Below are 21,172 nucleotides of genomic sequence, written 5' to 3' on the forward strand. Positions count from 1 at the left end.
AGGCGGGTTCACCCTGGACAGGTCACCAGTCTGTCGCAGGGCAACACAGAGACATACAGGACACACAACCATTCACACACACACTCACACCTAGGGAGAATTTAGAGAGACCAATTAACCTGACAGTCATGTTTTTGGACTGTGGGAGGAAGCCGGAGAACCCGGAGAGAACCCACCATGCACAGGGAGAACATGCAAACTCCATGCAGAAAGACCCCGGGCTGGGAATCGAACCCAGGACCTCCAACTACAACCACAGCAGCTCCAACTACATCCACAGCAGCTCCAACTACAACCATAGCAGCTCCAACAACCACAGCAGCTCCAACTACAACCACAACACCTCCCACAGGCATACTGTCTACCACAGTAAATGATCAAGCCTCCCAGTTCTGTATGGTAACTGAGCAAATATACGTAATTTAATTGATGTTTATTCCCACTGAGCAAAGTCTCAGATGAGAAAATCTTGTCCAATGTATGGATTCACTAAAGTTGTTCATAATGTGTTGCACAACAAGAATCAAGCCATTCTGCAATCAGTACTCTGTTTGCTTGAACAAAAATAAACCCAGGTGGCTTTTCACTAAAAATGCTTTGAGCATAGTAGCATACAGATGCAACGAGAAGCAAAGACACTAAGTACTGCAGAATATATTAAATTCCTCCGTCCCTCCAAAAAAAAACTAATAATCAGCTTCTATTTCCTCTTAAATGATAGCAGATGTCAGTAAAATGTTGAAATCCTACAATTAAGACGGCTAATAAGAATTTTGTCCCATAAATGGACAGGTACATAAAAATTACAGACCATTTTCTAGGTGAAAATGACAATTATAGAATTATTTCTTCCCAAATAGGGCCTTTGTTTTTGTATTTAATGTTTGCATGCCAGTTGCCTTTTTGGGGTTAAAAGAAAAAAGTTAGTATATGTGTAATTAGTCATGTACATTTTTTATCAACATTCTAAATAATGAAGTAGTTATGTTATTTTCTGTAAAATGCCACAAAGTAAATAAATTCAAGTAAAGAATCAATTGTAGATCAGTTGAGCTTATATTTTCATAGAGCAGCAATTTACAACAAATAAAAGTTTCTTATTAAAGGAAACCTATGTGATTAAGTCAAGTAATTGTCAGTAGATATTTACTCGTTGCATCATTGACTTTATACCGATGTAGTGACAACGAAGAGGAACAAACTTCAGTTTATCAGAAAAAAACTATTGCAAAACCTGAACCTAGCTCAATGTTAGCATCAATCTGCAGTGACTGACAGGTGGTTTGAGAAAACAGAACGTGCACATGTGTAAAAATTGAAAACACAGACACACAGGCACTGATCCGGGAGTACTTTCTATATAGATGCAATGTAAAGAGTTTGTGACAGTAGAAACTGTTTTAGCAGCTTCATTCAGCAGATAAAGACAGCTAAACAGATAAGCTCTTATCCAGTTCTCAACTCCTCAGGATGAAAGAGAGCGCACAGTTAGAGACCGGATGTGACTACGAGAGGGTTAAACACAGAGCAGAGAAAGTTTCGAGTGGAGTGGAGAACTCATTGGGTGTGCAGTAAATCTTTTTGTTTTAGTAATAAACTGGTGCTGAAATGCTAGTTTCCTCGAAATGTTGAAGCATAATATAAAAGCGCGTGTCCTCTCTATTCTTATCCTTTTATGTAAGAATTTGCGATCCTCTTTCCGTGCCAGAGCAACCAGTAAAACATTAATTGCTGCTACCATCATACTCTGACTGGCCCGCTACGTTCAGTTTGTCTTCTTTATCTTTATCACAGCTTCCCACTGAATCTGAGTCATCACAATGCCTTTTCTTTTTCTTGGACCACAGAAAATACTCAGTGGCATTGTCTGAATATCTATAGTTACAGCATAAAGTTAAATAATCCATATTTGAGGGTAAAATAAAGCTTAAATACTATTTTAGTATTGAAAATCTGTAAAGACTCAAAATAAAAGAAATTCTGTAATTTTCTTGTACCATTTACAGTCACCAAATTGTCACTGAAAGTAAATTTCTCTGTTGTAACATATGCACATTATTTCATGTAAGGATTCATTTTACATTGAAAAAACTTGATAGAAAATGTTTCTTCTGCCTGAATGTGTTATTTTGCATATTTATTTCTGGATTTTTTTTTTTTTTTTTTTTTTTTTTTATTTCGTTAAAATGCCAGAACTTCCACAACTTTATATTTGGTCTAAATATAGCTGGAACTTTTGATCATTTACTCAGAGCTTGAGTAGCCTTTGATCACTGCAAAGTTTCATTTCATGGGAAGTAAAACTGGTTTTCTATGGTAACTGTTCCTGAGTTTACGATAAGTATCGTACTGAATGTTATCAGGCTGCCTTTCATACGACAATAAAACATGACAGCTAATGAGCCGCACAGTTCCTGAACAGCTTTGTTAAACATTATTCAGGTGGTAAATCACTACAATGCAAACCCTTATCCAATAACAAGGAAACTACAATGAATTGAATAAAACGGGTGCATTTGGGGTAAATGATATGTACATTTACATATCATTAGCATTAAATGTTGAAGGGCCACAACATTTAATGCTAACATTCCAATCTGCTTTCATTTCTGTAGAAGCTGTGCTAACTATTGCTTTCTGTTTATTGTCACAATAGATCTAATAGAGCAAAGTCAGGGAGGAGACATTGGACAAGAGACAGGGATGATGTTGGGTTGGGTTGAGGGTGGGCTGCTGATGAATTCCCTATTGCACTCCATATTTGATCCTGCTAAATCAATTAAAAATATTTATTTATATGGATTCTGTCTACATTGCCTTATTTCGAAGTTTTTAGTGGATCTATAAAATACAAAAAAAAAAGATCTTCCTTGTATTTTTGCAAAAAGATTTTTCCTTTTGAGTGAAAGCTGTGTCGGACGGATTTTACATGTACAAAAATAGGAGAGTAATGTCTTAAGTAATATTGGCTTGTAAAAAATTGCCTTTAGGAAAATGCTTAAAAATAAACAGTAGTATTAAAAGGTGCTTAAATACCGCAGTTACTGCAGCACGTTTGAATGCTGCTATAGAGCTACTATTGGAATTTACACACATAAACTCAAACATAACTACCTTCACTTACTGATCTTTCACAGCCAGAGGAGGCACTTATTGAGTTGCCTATCAATAAGTGTTGCTATGACAAAAAAAAATGGATATTTACAATCCGTTACCTTTGTAAATGCAAACTACAAGGTAAATAGGAACCTGGGGCATATTTTGCTGCAGCATGCTAATCTACAAGTGGTCACTTGAGGAGCTAATTAAAACTCTGCCTAAGTACAAGAAGAGACTGGTTTTCAAGTTGCAACTTCTTTTTTTGACCTTTTAAGAAGTGAATGAATTCCCTTAGTTTTATACAGTTAACAAGGTATATTTTGTGATTTTAATCTTGCTTATTTGTTTATTTGCAGCCTGTAGAAATGTATGTTTTAGTGACATATGATTTATCATTATAGATTTATTCAGTTTGACAGTGAAATTTAAAGAATCTAAGAACAAACCCTTCAGTTAAGAAAGAACAATGGTGTTACGGATTTCCTGGAGCATTGCAATCATTATGGATTGCTGGTTTTTACCAAAACATCCAAGAACTTGGTCAGTAAGGTTATGGTATAAAGTGCATCACAAGAATTGAGAAGTAAGTATCCTTGTCCTTGTGTTATTTAAAGTAGTTGTAGTTTTATTTGTCTGGCAGAGTTAGATCTAAATTAGAAACTAGTGCTATCCTTGAAATCATTCTAATGTTTCCAAACCTTGTTTTAATCATGTCAGTTTGTGAAGGCTTGGAAACCTGTTTGTAATGGACATGCAGCATTGTTCAGAGTGTAGCTTTTCGTATGGTAAGTTTGATGCATGGTGTATTGTCAAGGCATATTGTCATGACGACATAACATCACATGGGTGTTTTAACTGACTGTGAGGATGACTTTGAAATTGATTGTGTCACCACAAAGAGAAAGAAAGACAAGATAAAAGTGATTTCTGTTAATCAGTAGCAGTGCGACTACAGTTCAGGTCCCATAAAACAATAGATTTTCACTTCGTGTACAGCCTTTTCTTAGTAGTTAGTGACTTAGCTGAGCTCCTGCCAAATTGATAACCATTTTACTTTAGTATCCTGACTGATTTCATGAGACATCTTAAAATCAAAGGTCAGATTGTTAATTGACCCTCCCTGTTTCTCTGGAAACAGAATGTGATGATATGTATTGTAGGTGCGTCAGAAAATGCTGTTGAGACTTATTGCAAATAAATCATAAACTATTTGTTGATGATTTTTCAATCTAAAGTGGATATTAAAAGTCTACACACCCCTGTTATCAGGTTTTCATGATGCAAAGTTACAGCAAGACAAATAATTTCACAAGTTTTTCCTCCTTCAGTATGACCTACACCCTGTACAATGCATGTGATTAAAAATAAAACAAACATTTGAAGGGGAAAAATCTGAAATAAAAAACTTTGGGCGTGCTGTGGTGGCGTAGGTGATAGCGCAACCCACATTTGGAGGCTTTGAGTCCTCGACGCAGCTGTCACGGGTTTGTTTCCTGTACCCGGTGACTTTTGCTGCATGTCTTCCCCCTTTCCTGTCAGCCTACTGTCATATAAGGGACACTAGGGCCACAAAAGAAAAAACGTTACAAAACCTGGTTGCATAAATATGTACATCCTTGAGCTAATACTGTGTGGCACTACCTTTGGCTTTAATTATGGCACCCATTCTTTTTAGGTAGCGTGACATATTTTGGTGTGGCAGAATTTGCCCACTCTTCTTTGTAAAGCCACTCCAAAACTGACAGATTATGAGGGCACCGCCTGTGCACAGCCCTCTTCAGGTCACCCCACAGATGTTCAATAGGATTCAGGTCTGGACTTTGACTGGGCCATTCCAAAGCCTTAGGGCTTTGGAATGGTCTTTTGTCTTTTGCTGATTTAGGTGTGTGCTTTGAGTCATCTCCACTTGATGATGACAGTCTCCACTGTGTTCCACAGTATATTTAATTCCTTGGAAATGCTTTTCACAGGGCCGTGAAGAGACCTTTAGAGGGGCAGGGGCTCAAAGTCAGAAAGGGGCACACTGAACAAGATCTTAAAACACTATTTTACTAAATAAGCCCTAAAAATATCTGACAGTTTAACCTCTTGGCTGCAGACTCAAAAAAGCTCAAAGGGGTTAACTCTATATATTGTTTTGATATTAGCCCCTCTGAGATCTAGAATTGTAAAACTGGGATATTAAGGCAAAGAAAACTCAACAGCTGCTGGTAGGGCCCTCATGACATTCAGGGGCCCCTAGAAATTGTTTAATTGTAACACAAACCATAGATCTAAACCTGTAGCATCATTTATAGATTATGACAATGTTGTTAAATTTTATTTAATGCAATCAGCTGAGAAAAAAATTGGACATTTAGGATTTAATTAGGAAGTTTACTTTGTAAAGGTTTAAAGAATTATCTTGATAATTTGATTGTTGTGTTACCATGGCTACAATATGGCGTAATCTTTGTGTTTGAGTTGGGTTTGTTCACAAATACATCACAGCAAACAACCAATAATCAATGATTGATTTTAAACTCTGCCAATAAACCTGGTCTCCCTCTCACAGATTCACCTTATCGATATTTAAACATGTTAGCGATGCTGATGTTCTTAGTAGGAAGGGTTTTGGGGGGTTAGTGGAGGGGTCTGTCTAAGGCCCCATATTACCTTGGGCCGGCCCTGCATGAACAGCTGCAGCAATGCGCATCTCTGGAATCTACCTGGAATCCCCCGATGGCCCCTATGCCAGCCCCCGGATGCTATGGGGACATTTTGATTCATTTAATTGTGGCATGTTTGATTTTATGCTGCGTTTCTAATTATTGCTACAGTATTTTTGCTGATGTTTATTTTGTGAACTCCAAATGCTCTGGGCCGAATCTTGAGGTTCTGCAATAACTTCTACTCCAGCCGCGAACCTCCAGCCCTGATTCCGTCAGCAGCAGCTTTAACCCGCCTGGTTGAGACGTAAAGGAGAAGCAGAAGGAACAGTCAGCAGGTGGTACCAGGTGGTACCGGGGCTTTGAGGTGCTTTGTGACTCGCGGTGACAGTCGCAGTACCGTGTCTTATATCAGGATATCTGATAGAAAGACAGACAATATTTATACCTGTCGGTGGGACCGACTCAGACTGGCTGTAGCGAACTGGGCTTTTAGCAGCCTGATTAACTTAAAAGTCAGTAGTTTTGTCTGCAGCCGAAGCATTTCTGTGTTTAGGGTGCGAGGCGGGTTTTTCCCACTATTGCGAGGACAATTACGAAAATATAAATAGAAACAGTTTTTCTAACGTTAACATCAGACCAGTGTATGAAAAAAAATATTCTTGCACATAATTTGATAATTAGGAGGCACAGATCCGCCCCCCTCCTCCTCACCGGACCCGATGTCTGAACAACATGGAGGCTCTGAGAGTCAGACTGAGGGCAGCCAGACTAGTTTATTTTGCTAAATTATTATATTTAGCTAAATATTATTGCTGAGGGGCACAAACAGGACTTCTGACATACGGATTTAAAAAACATAAAAATTGTGAAAAAAAGAAGTAAAAAAGGACACTTTTTGAAGTTCGCATAATGTGTTCGCACCCTTATGCGAACACATTATCTCAGTTATTTATTTTTAGTTCACCTCCCTGAACTATTTCTGTTTGTTTTTCAGTTGTGTTGTTCAGGTTAGAGGTCACTTTAAAGGTGGAAAGAGTTGTCTCTTATTTGTCTTGTGGTTATTTTTTTACGTCATAAAAACCTGGTGTTTGAACAGGTGCATGCAGACTTTTTTAGATTCACTGCATTCATACTTCAGTAAATAAATGAAGCTAAAGAAAGGGAGAGCTACAAAAGCATTAAAGAACTGGCAAACAATGTAATCTTTGTTCCTCTGGGTTATTATTAACATTAAACTGCAACCTATAAAGTTCCAGGCAGAGATATGCATGAGAAATCAAAGCAGACCTATGCTTGGTTATCTGTCACTTTCGATTTGATTGTGTAACATTCTCCAAACTCTTTGCAACTTATAAGGCAATTTCTAAAAAAATAAATATGCCATTGGCAAGCTTCAGTCACTCTATAAAGTTATCTATCCTACACAAGAATATTTGACACATTTATTTAATAGATTGCTGGGTTTAAGAAATACTTCATTTCAGTTTTTAAAAAATACTTTAGAGAAATTTACTGTTTAGTAAAGGGCAAAACTAACCAAATGGAAAGTAAGTGAGAAACCTAAAACCACAAAATATAAGCGAGAATATATAAACGAACAAATAGATTTAAAACTTATAAATAAGTGTTATTAAAACCAAAACCATCTTAAACTCTTTGTGGCTTAGATTCACTAAGATGTAAGGAAACATCCTGGGAGATTTTTTTCCACACTGACATGATGGCATCGAACTGTTGCTGCAGATTTTTTGGCTGCACTTCCATGTTGCAATTGTCCCGTTTCACAATATCCCAAATGTGCTCTGGAGGTTATCACTTATCACAAACAGTGTAATCATTCTCACGTTGAGATGATATGAGCTTTGTGCCATGAAGGGATTGATGTGGTCAGCAACAAGCCATGCCGTGGATCTGGTGATAACACTGTTGTCTTTCAGCCAGAAGGTCCCGGGTTTGAATCCCAACCGTTCTGCATGGAGTTTTCATTTTCTTCACCTGTATGCTTCCTGACATAGTCCAATAATGTAACTGTTAAGTTAATTAGTCCCAATCGCCCTTAGGAGTGAATTTGTGTGTGCATGGCTGTTTGCCCTTTTTGTCACTTATTTGCCCTGCGATTGATGTTGGCGTTAACAAGTAACAGATCAGGTTTATGTCGTCAGGTGGCTGGAGGTCTATTAAAACTACACATACAATAAACTACAGATCATTTTACATTTTCGAAAGAATGAGTGAAGATCCCAGTTGATCTTCAGTTTCAAAAATGATCTTCACTTTCAATAAATGTTAAGTGTAAAGATTTTGCTTGAAGTCTGACCCAAAAGATCCCCCTATGTTTTTCTTTTTTTTTTATGTTTTTAATGTTAACTGTGATTTAAGCTTCCAGAAAAGTTGTTAATTCCCTGCTGGTATTTACACTCATTTGCACAGTTCTGCTCCTTTCAAAAAACACTTCTGCTGTTATTGGCATATCTCTATTGTTTTATTGTTGTATTATTACCTAGAAAGAAAGGTTAATTCGGAGATACATTTGACTTTCTAGAGCTTTATTTATGTAGATTTTTAAATGTTTTCATTCTTCTGTTGCAACACTGATACTCATTTAAATGAAATAGTTTTTTTAACTTCATGATTTTCAACTTCAAACTATTTTTCATAGCCACTCTGCTCTCTGACACTCTTCATGTTGTCAGCCAATAGCACAGACAAAATCTTAATTTAAACAGTGCAGTCTGTGCCACTTTTGTAGCAGTAATAAATTCTACATGCAGTCTTTGTAGATTGCCATCAAAATGCCCAATAATTGCAGGTGCAATGTTTATTTGTTGATGGTGTTTCCCATTAGAAATGTTGCACTCTTCAATAAGTCTTTTAAGATCAAGCCTCTAGAGCACATGTGTCAAACTCAAGGCCCGTGGGCCACATGTGGCCCGCCATATCTTTTTATGTGGCCCTCTGCATTCTTGACTAAACATTAACTTAGTCTTAAATATTAAGTTAGAAATCAAATCAATGTAGTTTTTATCTGTTGTCCTGCCAAATTATATCAATTAGTCCCTTCAGTTTCTTGAGAAATATTGTCGAAATTCACACAAAATCAACAAATCCCCTGCACTTTTTAACGCTAATACATAATTGGGAGTTTAGTGCAGATATTTCTCAAAAATTGTCAAAAACTGTTGAATTAAACAGCTGCCTCAGCCTTAATTGATGTCAGATTATAGTCCATGATATACACAGCGAGTAATAAACAGTTGCTTTTACCGTAATAAACAAGCGCAGATATCGCAAATATTTCCAAGTTAGCACCACAAGCACTGATTTTTATTGCAAATAGAATCCCAAAATTCTGGAGGGACTAAAGAGATGTTCAATAATATTTAATTTTAAGGATTCATTGATATTGTAAATGTTGGTGAACGGGTTTCATCGATACATTCTGGCACAACCGGCCCTTTAAGAGCGTTGGGGATCTTGATTTGGCCCAAAACAAAAAAGAGTTTGACACCCCTACTCTAGAGCTAAACAACGCCCCCTGTGGAGAGGGGAGTGGTTACTGATTCAAATTTCCTCATGAGGATGGCTTCACTTCATTTCTCATGTTACACTTTGAGGCTCTCAGGTGCCATCCACACGTGATTTGTACTGTTTTTTGTCTATTTATGGGATTTTTTCCTTCATGTTTTTTTATACAATGCCTAAGACATTGATTTTGATTTTTATCCTTTGGATTTCTGGTAAGCTGCAATGTTTTTATGCATTATCTGTGAATTACCCTGTTTAGAACATGTTGTGAAGAAACATATTATATCTGTACAAATTAGATTTCATAAAGATGAAAGGTAGGAAGGTAGGAAGGTAACGGATAGTTCAACAGGTGGATTATATCTGTTGTAAAATATTTATTTACTTTCACGTCTATTCACATAATGAACAGCACAAAACAAAAAATATTCACAGCTTGTCACTTTTCTTTATTCCAGATTTATTTAAATTAATTGATTTCCTTAAAATTCTAGACATCAATATTCTATTATGACAACTTGGAAAAATGTTTCTGACTGTTTTTGCAAATTTGTTAAAAATAGAAAACCAAGAAATCACATTTACATAAGAATAAAAGAATTCACAACTTTTGCTTAATACTAGGGAGGCACAGACTTATTGGCCATCTGATTTCCTTAAGTTTGGCAGATCAGTGATCAGCCGATACTTATATGTGAAGCTGATACTATCCACCGATCTTATTTACCTCAACAAAGGTCTAAAAATCAACCACTGTCTTTTTCCAGCCCACCAGATTATGTCCACACATTTGCGGTTAACAACAGTCGCCCCACTGCTGCCAAGTTATTGACTTTCTTGTCATGTTTGGCAAAATTTCAGACAAAACAAAATTAGTATTGGTCAAAAACTGAATCGACTGGTCAAGCTTTTTAAAGATTGGTAATGAGAGATCTGCTAAAAAACTGTAATTGGTGCACCATTTGTTAATACTCTGTGGATCCACCTATGGCAGAAATTCCAGCCCCAATTCTTTTTTATTTTAATGTTTCAAGCTCAGCACACCTGTCTTTTGGCAGTGCTATTTGGGACCTTAATGGCAAATTACATTTTCGGCGTCCTTCCCCAAATTTGTGTCTCAAGAAATGCACACAAAATCAAGCCGTTCGGACTGTAGAAACTACTAAAGGATGATCAGTGGAAACAAATAAATTCTAAGCTTCATCAACAAAGTGTTAAGCAAATGCTGTGAATGTTATTTTTGCAAATCTATTAAAAATAGAAAACCACAAAAAAAAAAAAATCCATCCATCCATTATCTAACACCCTTGTCCCTGTGGGGTTTGGAGGGATGGTGGTGCCCATCGCCAGCGGACGTTTCGGGCAAGAGGCGGGGTCACCCTGGACAGGTTGCCAGTCTGTCGCAGGGCAACACAGAAAACAGACAGGACAAACAACCATCCACACACACACACTCACTCACATGTATGCAGAGAGACCAATTAACAGTCATTATTTTGGACTGTGGGTGGAAGCCGGAGTACCCGGAGAGAACCCACACATGCACAGGGAGAACATGCAAAAAACCATGGAGAAAGAACCCGGGCTGGGAATCGAACCCAGGACCTTCTTGCTGCAAGACAACAGCTCTACCAATTGCGCCACTGTGCAGCCCATGTTTTTGCAAAACACAAAAAAATCCATAATATCAAAATAAGGTATGATAGTGGTGTGAACAACTTGCCCCATTACTGATTTTCTATTTTTTTGCATGCTTATCAGAACATCACACCAATTTAAATATTTGATGAATACAACAAAAGCAAACACAAAATGCAGTTTCTAACTGAAGGTATTTCTTATTAAGAAAAACAAAAAATCCAACACTATATTGCATTGTGCATAAAGTGATTCGTACCCTCTGCTTAAATAAATATAACTTAACTGTGGGTTTATCACAGCCTAGTTCACTTTCTCTTTATCACTTTCCAGTTCTCCCTGGTTCTGCCTCTTTGATGTACCATTCTAAGGGCATAGGCTACCCTGAGTTATTTCTCTAGATTATTTACCATAGGCGTATGCTACTGGAGGACAAACTGACCACTTTTCTTAATTTTCCTCATTCACTACTCTACAATTTATATTATTTGATGTCATTTAAACTGTTAAGTTCACAGTTGGTCAGTTTCTTTTTCTTTCCTAAGAAACTACATCTGGTTTGGTATTCTGCTTGGCTGTGATGCCTTCCTGCAGGGGGGTATCGACTGAAATAATTGTGTCAACAACAGTTAACAGCCATGACAGCATTAAAAATATTGGCTAATATTGTTAATGTTAACATTCCCAGGCCAGGCCAAAAAGAAAAACATAGTTGGAGTGAACACTCCCCTCTTGTGTCTTCTTGAAATGGTTTGTTCCTACCTAGCGGTGTTTTTACATTTTTTACAAGCTGAGCAACATTGTGTTCAGTGACAAGCTAGTTAGCATCATTCCAGGGAAAGTATGTGGATTTAACCTGTCTTTTTGCTCTTAATGCAACTACCCAACAAACACAATGTATTTATTACTGACAAAAAAAAAATCAATCAATCTTTATAAAAATGATAATAGAGACTGTCTGGACTGGAGGCTGGAGAGTTTGAACAGTGAGTATCCTACCTTAACTTGCATTTAAGTTACAGATATTTGCTGGCATTTTCCCTCATGACCTGCCCCTTTTCTACTCCTAAATGAAATTAACAAAATGATACTACACAGCATATTTTAGATTGTTATTTGTGGGGAGAGACCTTACAGTAAGGTCAAATTAAAATTAATAAACTTGTTTGCATGCACAGATAGTGTGCTACTTTCAATATTGGAAAATAGAACGTAAGGGAATGGAAGCCTTTAGCTTCAAGTAAAGCTTTTGATGAGTACTATTGACTCAAGAAATACTTTGCACAACTGCACAGAGGTGGCCCAATTCAATTTTTGGTCTTTGGGCCCAACATTCCAGGTGGCGCCCCTGGCACAACATATATTTCCTCTTCATAAAATATTCAGAATATGGCACTAAGGAAAATTTCTTCCATTTAATGATTACAAATAACCATCAATATAAATGTTACATTTTAACATGGTTCACAGTACAGCAAAAGTTCACTGTCATTACTAATTATAGATTAACTTTCAAACATTTCCTGCTTGAATCAAAATATCTCATTATAACCAACTGTAGGTAAAAAAAAGAGTTAGCATCAGGCATTAATAACTAATAGCTAGCTTATAATGCAGCACGCACATTGCGGTAAATACAGCTGCCAGCACCCTTTCATAGTTTGAGATGTGTTACAAGCACAGCTTGATTATACTGTATAAATACATTTTATGGATTTCTAAAGCTGTAAGATTTTAATGTTGTGTGGATGTGAATTAATGTGTGAGCAAAAGATAATATCAATTTCCCTATGGGATTAATAAAGTTTAACCTAAACTAACCTAACCCAAGATACCAATTTCAAATAAAGAGCTTTTTACAAAGGTTAAATTATGATCAACACTCTGCAGGAGCTACAATCACGGCTACAGCAGATCCAACCACAACAACTGAAACTACAGATGCAACCACAGCAGAACCAACCACAACCACGGCAGCTCCAACAACAACCACGGCAGCTCCAACAACAACCACAGCAGCTCCAACAACAACCACAGAAGCTCCAACAACAACGACAGAATCTCCAACAACCACAGCAGATCCACCGACAACCACACAAGGTCCAACTACCACCACACTAGCTCCAACAACAACCACAGAAGCTCCAACAACCACAGCAGATTCAACAACAACCACACCAGCTCCAACTACAACCACAGAAGCTCCGACAACAACCACAGAAGCTCCATCAACAACCACAGCAGATCCACCGACAACCACAGCAGATCCATCAACAACCACAGCAGCCCCAACAACAACGACAGGAGCTCCTACTTCAACCACAGAACCTCTAGCTACAACCACAGAAGTTCCAACAACCACAGAAGCTCCAACAACAACCACAGCAGCTCAAACAACAACCACAGAAACTTCAACAACAACCACAGAATCTCCAACAACCACCCCAACTCCAACTACAACCACAGCAGCTCCAACAACAACCACAGAACCTCTAACAACAACCACAGAAGCTCCGACAACCACACCAGCTCCAACACCAACCACAGCAGCTCCGACAACAACCACAGACACTACATCAACAACAACAGACGCTACTTCAACAACGACAGCAGCCCCAACAACAACCACACCAGCTCCAACTACAACCAGAGAAGCTACAACAACCACAGAAGCTCCAACAACAACCACGGCAGCTCCAACAACAACCACAGAAACTTCAACAACAACCACAGAATCTCCAACAACCACACCAACTCCAACTACAACCACAGAACTTCCAACTACACCCACAGAAGCTCCAACAACCACAGCAGACCCAACAACAACCACACCAGCTCCAACTACAACCACAGAAGCTCCAACAAAAACCACAGAAACTTCAACAACAACCACAGAATCTCCAACAACCACACCAACTCCAACTACAACCACAGCAGCTCCAACAACAACCACAGAACCTCTAACAACAACGACAGAAGCTCCGACAACCACACAAGCTCCAACTACCACCACACTAGCTCCAACAACAACCACAGAAGCTCCAACAACCACAGCAGATCCAACAACAACCACACCAGCTCCAACTACAACCACAGAAGCTCCAACAACCACAGAAGCTCCAACAACCACAGAAGCTCCAACAACAACCACAGAAACTTCAACAACAACCACAGAATCTCCAACAACTACACAAACTCCAACTACAACCACAGCAGCTCCAACAACAACCACAGAACCTCTAACAACAACCACAGAAGCTCCGACAACCACACCAGCTCCAACAACAACCACAGCAGCTCCGACAACAACCACAGACGCTACATCAACAACCACAGACGCTACATCAACAACGACAGCAGCCCCAACAGCAACCACAGGAGCTCCAACAACCACAGCAGATTCAACAACAACCACACCAGCTCCAACTACAACCACAGAAGCTCCGACAACAACCACAGAAGCTCCATCAACAACCACAGCAGATCCACCGACAACCACAGCAGATCCATCAACAACCACAGCAGCCCCAACAACAACGACAGGAGCTCCTACTTCAACCACAGAACCTCTAGCTACAACCACAGAAGTTCCGACAACCACAGAAGCTCCAACAACAACCACAGCAGCTCAAACAACAACCACAGAAACTTCAACAACAACCACAGAATCTCCAACAACCACACCAACTCCAACTACAACCACAGCAGCTCCAACAACAACCACAGAACCTCTAACAACAAACACAGAAGCTCCGACAACCACACCAGCTCCAACACCAACCACAGCAGCTCCGACAACAACCACAGACACTACATCAACAACAACAGACGCTACTTCAACAATGACAGCAGCCCCAACAACAACCACACCAGCTCCAACTACAACCACAGAAGCTCCAACAACCACAGAAGCTCCAACAACAACCACGGCAGCTCCAACAACAACCACAGAAACTTCAACAACAACAACAACAGAATCTCCAACAACCACACCAACTCCAACTACAACCACAGAACTTCCAACTACAACCACAGAAGCACCAACAACCACAGCAGACCCAACAACAACCACAGCAGCTCCAACTACAACCACAGAAGCTCCAACAACCACAGAAGCTCCAACAACAACCACAGAAGCTCCAACAACAACCACAGAAACTTCAACAAAAACCACAGAATCTCCAACAACCACACCAACTCCAACTACAACCACAGCAGCTCCAACAACAACCACAGAACCTCTAACAACAACCACAGAAGCTCCGACAACCACACAAGCTCCAACTACCACCACACTAGCTCCAACAACAACCACAGAAGCTCCAACAACCACAGCAGATCCAACAACAACCACACCAGCTCCAACTACAACCACAGAAGCTCCTACAACCACGGCAGCTCCAACAACAACCACAGAAACTTCAACAACAACCACAGAATCTCCAACAACCACACCAACTCCAACTACAACCACAGCAGCTCCAACAACAACCACAGAACCTCTAACAACAACCACAGAAGCTCCGACAACCACACCAGCTCCAACAACAACCACAGCAGCTCCGACAACAACCACAGACGCTACATCAACAACGACAGCAGCCCCAACAGCAACCACAAGAGCTCCAACAACCACAGCAGATTCAACAACAACCACACCAGCTCCAACTACAACCACAGAAGCTCCGACAACAACCACAGAAGCTCCATCAACAACCACAGCAACTACAACCACAGAACTTCCAACTACAACCACAGAAGCTCCAACAACCACAGCAGACCCAACAACAACCACAGCAGCTCCAACTACAACCACAGAAGCTCCAACAACCACAGAAGCTCCAACAACAACCACAGAAACTTCAACAACCACAGAATCTCCAACAACTACACCAACTCCAACTACATCCACAGCAGCTCCAACAACAACCACAGAACCTCTAACAACAACCACAGAACCTCTAACACCAACCACAGAAGCTCCGACAACCACACAAGCTCCAACTACCACCACACTAGCTCCAACAACAACCACAGAAGCTACAACAACCACAGCAACTACAACCACAGAACTTCCAACTACAACCACAGAAGCTCCAACAACCACAGCAGACCCAACAACAACCACAGCAGCTCCAACTACAACCACAGAAGCTCCAACAACCACAGAAGCTCCAACAACAACCACAGAAACTTCAACAACCACAGAATCTCCAACAACTACACCAACTCCAACTACATCCACAGCAGCTCCAACAACAACCACAGAACCTCTAACAACAACCACAGAACCTCTAACACCAACCACAGAAGCTCCGACAACCACACAAGCTCCAACTACCACCACACTAGCTCCAACAACAACCACAGAAGCTACAACAACCACACCAGCTCCAACTACAACCACAGAAGCTCCAACAACCACAGAAGCTCCAACAACAACCACGGCAGCTCCAACAACAACCACAGAATCTCCAACAACCACACCAACTCCAACTACAACCACAGCAGCTCCAACAACAACCACAGAAACTTCAACAACCACAGAATCTCCAACAACTACACCAACTCCAACTACAACCACAGCAGCTCCAACAACAACCACAGAACCTCTAACAACAACCACAGAACCTCTACCAACAACCACAGAAGCTCCGACAACCACACAAGCTCCAACTACCACCACAGTAGCTCCAACAACAACCACAGAAGCTCCAACAACCACAGCAGATCCAACAACAACCACACCAGCTCCAACTGCAACCACAGAAGCTCCAACAACCACAGAAGCTCCATCAACAACCACGGCAGCTCCAACAACAACCACAGAATCTCCAACAACCACACCAACTCCAACTACAACCACAGCATCTCCAACAACAACCATAGAACCTCCAACAACAACCACAGAAACTTCAACAACAACCACAGAATCTCCAACAACCACACCAACTCCAACTACAACCACAGCAGCTCCAACAACAACCACAGAACCTCTAACAACAACCACAGAAGCTCCGACAACCACACAAGCTCCAACTACCACCACACTAGCTCCAACAACAACCACAGAAGCTCCAACAACCACAGCAGATCCAACAACAACCACACCAGCTCCAACTACACCCACAGAAGCTCCTACAACCACGGCAGCTCCAACAACAACCACAGAAACTTCAACAACAACCACAGAATCTCCAACTACCACACCAACTCCAACTACAACCACAGCAGCTCCAACAACAACCACAGAACCTCTAACAACAACCACAGAAGCTCCGACAACCACACCAGCTCCAACAACAACCACAGCAGCTCCGACAACAACCATAGACGCTACATCAACAACCACAGACGCTACATCAACAACGACAGCAGCCCCAACAGCAACCACAAGAGCTCCAACAACCACAGCAGATTCAACAACAACCACACCAGCTCCAACTACAACCACAGAAGCTCCGACAACAACCACAGAAGCTCCATCAACAACCACAGCAGATCCACCGACAACCACAGCAGATCCATCAACAACCACAGCAGCCCCAACAACAACGACAGGAGCTCCTACTTCAACCACAGAACCTCTAGCTACAACCACAGAAGTTCCAACAACCACAGAAGCTCCAACAACAACCACAGCAGCTCAAACAACAACCACAAAAACTTCAACAACAACCACAGAATTTCCAACAACCACACCAACTCCAACTACAACCACAGCAGCTCCAACAACAACCACAGAACCTCTAACAACAACCACAGAAGCTCCGACAACCACACCAGCTCCAACACCAACCACAGCAGCTCCGACAACAACCACAGACACTACATCAACAACAACAGACGCTACTTCAACAATGACAGCAGCCCCAACAACAACCACACCAGCTCCAACTACAACCACAGAAGCTCCAACAACCACAGAAGCTCCAACAACGACCACGGCAGCTCCAACAACAACCACAGAAACTTCAACAACAACCACAGAATCTCCAACAACCACACCAACTCCAACTACAACCACAGAACTTCCAACTACAACCACAGAAGCTCCAACAACCACAGCAGACCCAACAACAACCACAGCAGCTCCAACTACAACCACAGAAGCTCCTACAACCACAGCAGCTCCAACAACAACCACAGAACCTCTAACAACAACCACAGAAGCTCCAACAACCACACCAGCTCCAACAACAACCACAGCAGCTCCGACAACAACCATAGACGCTACATCAACAACCACAGACGCTACATCAACAACGACAGCAGCCCCAACAGCAACCACAAGAGCTCCAACAACCACAGCAGATTCAACAACAACCACACCAGCTCCAACTACAACCACAGAAGCTCCGACAACAACCACAGAAGCTCCATCAACAACCACAGCAGATCCACCGACAACCACAGCAGATCCATCAACAACCACAGCAGCCCCAACAACAACGACAGGAGCTCCTACTTCAACCACAGAACCTCTAGCTACAACCACAGAAGTTCCAACAACCACAGAAGCTCCAACAACAACCACAGCAGCTCAAACAACAACCACAGAAACTTCAACAACAACCACAGAATTTCCAACAACCACACCAACTCCAACTACAACCACAGCAGCTCCAACAACAACCACAGAACCTCTAACAACAACCACAGAAGCTCCGACAACCACACCAGCTCCAACACCAACCACAGCAGCTCCGACAACAACCACAGACACTACATCAACAACAACAGACGCTACTTCAACAATGACAGCAGCCCCAACAACAACCACACCAGCTCCAACTACAACCACAGAAGCTCCAACAACCACAGAAGCTCCAACAACAACCACGGCAGCTCCAACAACAACCACAGAAACTTCAACAACAACCACAGAATCTCCAACAACCACACCAACTCCAACTACAACCACAGAACTTCCAACTACAACCACAGAAGCTCCAACAACCACAGCAGACCCAACAACAACCACAGCAGCTCCAACTACAACCACAGAAGCTCCAACAACCACAGGAGCTCCAACAACAACCACAGAAACTTCAACAACCACAGACTCTCCAACAACTACACCAACTCCAACTACAACCACAGCAGCTCCAACAACAACCACAGAACCTCTAACAACAACCACAGAAGCTCCGACAACCATACCAGCTCCAACAACAACCACAGCAGCTCCGACAACAACCACAGACGCTACATCAACAACCACAGACGCTACATCAACAACGACAGCAGCCCCAACAGCAACCACAAGAGCTCCAACAACCACAGCAGATTCAACAACAACCACACCAGCTCCAACTACAATCACAGAAGCTCCGACAACAACCACAGAAGCTCCATCAACAACCACAGCAGATCCACCGACAACCACAGCAGATCCATCAACAACCACAGCAGCCCCAACAACAACGACAGGAGCTCCTACTTCAACCACAGAACCTCTAGCTACAACCACAGAAGTTCCAACAACCACAGAAGCTCCAACAACAACCACAGCAGCTCAAACAACAACCACAGAAACTTCAACAACAACCACAGAATTTCCAACAACCACACCAACTCCAACTACAACCACAGCAAATCCAACAACCACAGAACCTCTAACAACAACAACAGAAGCTCCGACAACCACACCTGCTCCAACACCAACCACAGCAGTTCCGACAACAACCACAGACACTACATCAACAACAACAGACGCTACTTCAACAATGACAGCAGCCCCAACAACAACCACACCAGCTCCAACTACAACCACAGAAGCTCCAACAACCACAGAAGCTCCAACAACAACCACGGCAGCTCCAACAACAACCACAGAAACTTCAACAACAACCACAGAATCTCCAACAACCACACCAACTCCAACTACAACCACAGAACTTCCAACTACAACCACAGAAGCTCCAACAACCACAGCAGACCCAACAACAACCACAGCAGCTCCAACTACAACCACAGAAGCTCCAACAACCACAGGAGCTCCAACAACAACCACAGAAACTTCAACAACCACAGACTCTCCAACAACTACACCAACTCCAACTACAACCACAGCAGCTCCAACAACAACCACAGAACCTCTAACAACAACCACAGAACCTCTAACAACAACCACAGAAGCTCCGACAACCACACAAGCTCCAACTACCACCACACTAGCTCCAACAACAACCACAGAAGCTCCAACAACCACAGCAGATCCAACAATAACCACACCAGCTCCAACTACAACCACAGAAGCTCCAACAACCACAGAAGCTCCAACAACAACCACGGCAGCTCCAACAACAACCACAGAATCTCCAACAACCACACCAACTCCAACTACAACCACAGCAGCTCCAACAAAAACGACAGAACCTCTAACAACAACCACAGAAGCTCCGACAACCACACCAGCTCCAATAACAACCACAGCAGCTCCGACAACAACCACAGACGCTACATCAACAACAACAGACGCTACTTCAACAACGACAGCAGCCCCAACAACAACCACACCAGCTCCAACTACAACCACAGAAGCTCCAACAACCACAGAAGCTCCAACAACAACCACGGCAGCTCCAACAACAACAACAGAAACTTCAACAACAACCACAGAATCTCCAACAACCACACCAACTCCAACTACAACCACAGAACTTCCAACTACAACCACAGAAGCTCCAACAACCACAGCAGACCCAACAACAACCACACCAGCTCCAACTACAACCACAGAAGCTCCAACAACCACAGAAGCTCCAACAACAACCACAGAAACTCCAACAACAACCACAGAATCTACAACAACCACACCAACTCCAACTACAACCACAGCAGCTCCAACAACAACCACAGAACCTCTAACAACAACCACAGAAGCTCCGACAACCACACAAGCTCCAACTACCACCACACTAGCTCCAACAACAACCACAGAAGCTCCAACAACCACAGCAGATCCAACAACAACCACACCAGCTCCAACTACAACCACAGAAGCTCCAACAACCACAGAAGCTCCAACAACAACCACGGCAGCTCCAACAACAACCACAGAAACTTCAACAACAACCACAGAATCTCCAACAAACACACCAACTACAACTACAACCACAGCAGCTCCTACTTCAACCACAGAACCTGTAGCTACAACCACAGAAGTTCCAACAACCACAGAAGCTCCAACAACAACCACAGCAGCTCAAACAACAACCACAGAAACTTCAACAACAACCACAGAATTTCCAACA

The 21,172-nt window shown here is 41.6% G+C and overlaps 1 protein-coding gene across 1 annotated transcript; it reads left to right on the plus strand.

Annotated features, from left to right (window-relative positions):
* Window positions 1-10,605: 10,605 nt before the first annotated feature.
* LOC122823493 (mucin-2-like) lies at window positions 10,606-21,130 on the plus strand (the record flags this gene model as incomplete). Its single annotated transcript, XM_044103158.1, has 5 exons — window positions 10,606-10,630; window positions 13,764-14,267; window positions 14,829-15,407; window positions 16,728-17,159; window positions 20,682-21,130. Coding segments are annotated over exons 1-5 (1,989 nt in total), but the record flags the coding sequence as incomplete, so codon positions are not given.
* Window positions 21,131-21,172: the final 42 nt, after the last annotated feature.

Source organism: Gambusia affinis, linkage group LG20 (genome assembly GCF_019740435.1).
Source record: "Gambusia affinis linkage group LG20, SWU_Gaff_1.0, whole genome shotgun sequence".
In the NCBI taxonomy this organism is placed as follows: domain Eukaryota; kingdom Metazoa; phylum Chordata; class Actinopteri; order Cyprinodontiformes; family Poeciliidae; genus Gambusia; species Gambusia affinis.